The following is a 4776-nucleotide window of genomic DNA, read 5'->3' as shown; positions in this document are numbered from 1 at the left end:
CCAGATCTGATTATTTTGGTCCTTATAACCATCTTAATCCTTAAGCATTGTTAAATATATTAGTTATTTTTCTTAATTGTCTTAAAGACCGAGTTGGTTTTAGAAACCAAATTGATTAGTTTTGAAAAGTTTTCAATTTGGTTGGCTTTAGCCAAATTCTCAAGGTATTATGGTATATTAATGGAACTTACCTTATTTTAAAAGATTATAAATTTATGTTTTGAATATGATTTTTTTTTTAAATGCTTAAATTTGAGATAATTATGTACCTCCTACCTCTTATCATTTTGATATGGGCAAATTACAACTTACCCACTTGTTGCTTGGTTGAAATTTAAGTTGCTTTTTTGTGATTTGAAACTCATGATGCAACTGTTTGGTTGGAGTCTTCTTGATCTTATTTGATATTGTATTTTTATGTTTTTTTTTTTTTTGTGTTTTTGGAGGAAAGAGACATAAAAGTTGAGCAAAATTACATATTTAACTCTGTTTTTAACAAAAATGGATTATGAAAATCTAATTAAGCTAACCCCAGATGGGTAAAATATCAAATTTGAAATCACAGGTAGTCGACTTAAATTTTGGCTAAACTACAAGCAAGTAATAAGTTGTAATTTGCCCTTTTGGTATTTTATAAATACAATTGTATGAAGGTATAAGGAAATAAATAATTCATCGGTTGATAATGTAACATATCATAAAATTATTCGAAATATAACTTGAATATGAAATAAAAACATATATCATTAATAATTTATAAAAAAAAAATTGTTTTGATAATTTCGTGAGAGTCGATTAAATACAATCTTCATCACCCTTTTTCTTCTTTTATTTTGGTTTTTCTCCCTTCCTTTGGGTAACAAGTTATATCAAACAAAGAATGAATCAACAACTCTTGAAGCGCCCTGGTGTTGCCCAATTACATTATGCATCACAACTCTATTTAATTCTGTACCCAACATAATACTCAGCAATTGAATTGATACCTGAAATTTCTCCTATTATTTCCTCAAGTGCAGCATCATTTTTCAGTATTAATGTATGAGAAACCCCACGAATTTTGATCACCTTAAGGGTTTGGTTTTTCTCGTTGGACCATAGTGATTCAAGTGCTAACAAGCTCAGCATGTTCACTGTCCCATCTCCATCCCCAGAAATAATCTCTGGTTGCTCATCAAAACCATTTTCCCCATAGAACAAAGTCTCTGGTGTACTTACACCACTACCAATTATACATGTAACAGGCACCCCAGGTGCTACTAATTTTTCTGTCAATGGCAAAATGCGAGATTCGTAAGGATAAACCCCTTGTGGAAATCCAATGTCACTGAGAAATTGCGCGACATCATAGGCTGAGTAAGTTGCATTTGGAGTGATCACTAGTGGTTTTTGACTGCCAAATAGTTTGGGATTAGGCATGAGCCATAGGTTGCTCTCAGAGCTCCTTTGTTCTTCTCGTACTTGTAATGGTTCCACTAGTGGCACTTCAAGTGAATTCCCAGAAGCAAAGGTTAGCATTTCCTCCACAGTGCCACCCCAGGGTGCCGAGAGTGCAATGAAGTGTTTGATATATTTTTGACGCCAAGTGGACGGGTTTCGGTTGAGAAGTTGGAGGGCAAACAGGCCTCCTAAGCTGTGGGAGAGAAGTATGACTGGCTTTCCTCCATTAGAAGTGCTTGCCTTTTCTATCAAATCCTTTAGGTCTTGTAGGAACTTGGAACCCACATGGGATGGGTGACCTTCCGCAGCTAAACCATATCTAAAATCATATGGAGCTCCAAAGAGGGTCTTGCCATTGACATATCCAATTTGTTCAAGAGATTCCACTAGGGGTGCCATGTATGCTGTAATGTGCCTGTAAATATGACACTGATTTGTTAAAAACTGGGCTGCCACGCAAATTGTTTACTCCACTATTTAGTCTGATAATTCAATTTCTACACTATTTTATTTCTTATATCAGAAACAGGTAGAAGAGTGAAAAAAGTAAAGAGGAGTAAGAAATAAATTTTTGCAAGTACTACAGCAAAATAATGATTAGATTATAATTTTGCTTTTGATCCAGATGGATGATAGCCTTGTTAACCACACATTTAATGAATCAATCAGCAATAGTAGCTACACAATGAGAATACTCCCCTTCCACAGATTTCATCACAGGTAGCTTCCTTTCAAAATGAGATAACATTGACTTTGAAGTTAATTGGCATATCAAATAGCCAACCAATAGCCACTATGAATAACCATATTGCAAACTCCAAATAGTTGACATTTGAACTAACAACAAAGATGTCAACATTCTTGAGGTTGGGAGATTTGCACTTGCATATTGTTAGCCACTATCATTTGACATGGTTTGCTTATTTGTACAAAGCTTAACCACAGTTCCTTAGATGTTGTACCTTAATTAGATTCCTCAATTAAATTCAATCATGTGACTGTATTAATCAATGCAATACAAACAGAGTACAAAAAATTGGACCAAGTTGCTTTATAAGAATGTAACCACATAATTCAATTTATTATTATTTTTTTGAGAGAAATAATTTAATTTAATTGGGAACCCTATAGTGCATCACTTTAAAGAATTATACTTAAAAGTGTCACCATACACTTATTATATTGCAAAATGAAAAGTATAAAAAGGCTAATCTTATCATAGTTAGAAACAATGAAGAAATGATTTTGCAAGATGATGCAAAAGATGATAACAATGACTTGGACCATAGAGAGATGAGTTGAGTAGGCAAGATGATTAATAAGATTGAAAAAAAAGAAGTTATGATTTAGCTTATATATTATGCATTATTACTTTTAAGTTTAACCAATTTGAATGTCAATGTTACACATATTTTAATTTGATTTTAGTTTTTTTTATAAATTATTATATAAGTAATGATTAAATTATCATTTGTTGACTATGTTCAATTTATATTAAATAAACCTTATATATTTTTTATAAAATATTTGCGTCTTTCAATACACAATGGTAAAAAATTTATAATCGTTTCACACGCTAGCGGGCTTATGCAGGTCAAAACGATTAGCTAGCACGCAAGCAGTAAGGCCTCATGGATAACATTGCTTTGAAATAGTAAGCACATAGTCAAACTGCCAGCATTTTACAATGTGGGCTTGGCTAATATCTCAAAGCCCATATGGTACCAGACACATGTGGTTGACGAGATCTCTCTCATTTAAAATGTCGAGACAACCATAGTGATTGTAGGCCTAGCCTTTCATGAAATACAGGAAACTCAGGCTTAAAACAGTTTATTTTGACTCTCAAAAAGAGTCAAAAGACCAAAAAAAGAGAGATAAGTGATAAGATTCGATAAGATAAGATATTATCCTAGGCAGAACTACAATCTCTATGCATTATTTGTGCATTTTTGTTCGTGACACTAGATTTTTTTGGCATTATTTTGACCAGAAAATGCTAGAAACACAAGTAATCACACAATTTTTGCCGCATGAAAAAAAATAAAAGTAATGATTGCATGTGGGTGTATATCTCTACCGCTCACTTTACACTTTGCTTTGTTGCTGTGAATTGTGAAAAAAGTTGTCATGAATCAAAAATTTTTATCTCTACGACCAAATCAAAGTAACTTAATATGAAGAAAGAGAGGACAAGTTGAGCTTACTTGAGATAAGGGTCAAGGTAGAGAAGAGACTGAGTGGAACCAAAGTGAGGGACCCTAGTTTGGACCCCAGGTGCGTTTCGGAAATCATCCAAATCAGGGTGATAGTAAAGCGTCATTCGCTCAGCAAAGCACTTTGTAAACGGAGCCAAGAGCACACTTGGGTCGAACCATAGTCTGAACCAACCCTCCTTGTCTTTCCGAACTGGGTTCCACTTGTCGCAGTACAGGCTCGAGGGCTTGTAGTCACTGGTTAGCTTGGCTTCTAGCTGGTTTCCACCATTCCCGGGTATCAGAATCAGAGGGTGGAGGTTGCTGCTTGCTTGACACGTGTACAACATCATGGCCATTGAAATCATCAGTGCCAATTTCATGCCCATCATGTATAACTAAGAGACACGGAGAGACTATTTCAATGGATTTTGATTCTGGATTTTTACACTTTATGGGATTGCAAGGCGCAAGTGCAACGTGTGGTGGACAATGCCTTTCGACTTTCGTTAATTCATAATGGAAACGTCGTCGTTTTGTACCTTCCTATATTTAAAAAAATAGAATCTAATAATATATTCCATTTCAGAAACTTTACATTGTTTCTCAAAAAAAAAAAAAACACTTTACCCCTGTGTATTTTCTTTTGCAAATTATTAGTAGACATTGTTAAGTTATGTTTTGGTAATTCTACTGTTAGAATTCATATTAGTATAAGTATAATGCATTTTGGTAAATAACAATAAAAAAAATTCGTTAATTTTTTTTTCTTTTTTTGTGAAGTATTACGGTCAAACTTCTATGAAAAGTAATCATGCTTAACATGTGTATACAAGTTTAAAACCAAACATCGATGGTATTAAATTAGATATAAATGAAAATTTAATATTTTTTAAATATATTTAATATATATTTTTAAATGCACTCATAGCTAGTCTATACAATTTATTTTTTTTATTTTTTAAGTGAAACATCAGTAAAGGATTCAAATTATAGTTTGATTAAAGTCTAATTTTTTTGTCAAGTATCGTCTCAATTAGAATTTTCATGCTCCAATTTTGTGCCAATTGTCCCTTCATTTTAAATTACTTCTACCTTCTAGCCTATTCTACTTTAAGTCCATCTTGTTGCCCAAAAAAAA

General features: G+C 33.2%; 1 protein-coding gene across 1 annotated transcript; it reads right to left on the bottom strand.

Moving 5' to 3' along the window:
* Window positions 1-726: 726 nt before the first annotated feature.
* On the bottom strand, window positions 727-4133 carry LOC142612549 (lecithin-cholesterol acyltransferase-like 1). The gene is made up of 2 exons (XM_075784632.1): window positions 3648-4133; window positions 727-1855 (listed from the first exon to the last, which is right to left on the bottom strand). Exons 1-2 carry the CDS (start codon window positions 4025-4027, stop codon window positions 940-942), a joined length of 1296 nt encoding a protein of 431 aa, XP_075640747.1. The 5' UTR covers window positions 4028-4133; the 3' UTR covers window positions 727-939.
* Window positions 4134-4776: the final 643 nt, after the last annotated feature.

Source organism: Castanea sativa, chromosome 10, assembly GCF_040712315.1.
Source record: "Castanea sativa cultivar Marrone di Chiusa Pesio chromosome 10, ASM4071231v1".
NCBI classification, from domain to species: domain Eukaryota; kingdom Viridiplantae; phylum Streptophyta; class Magnoliopsida; order Fagales; family Fagaceae; genus Castanea; species Castanea sativa.
Note: the sequence above shows the minus strand (reverse complement) of the source record. Positions and strands in the feature narration are given on the sequence as shown.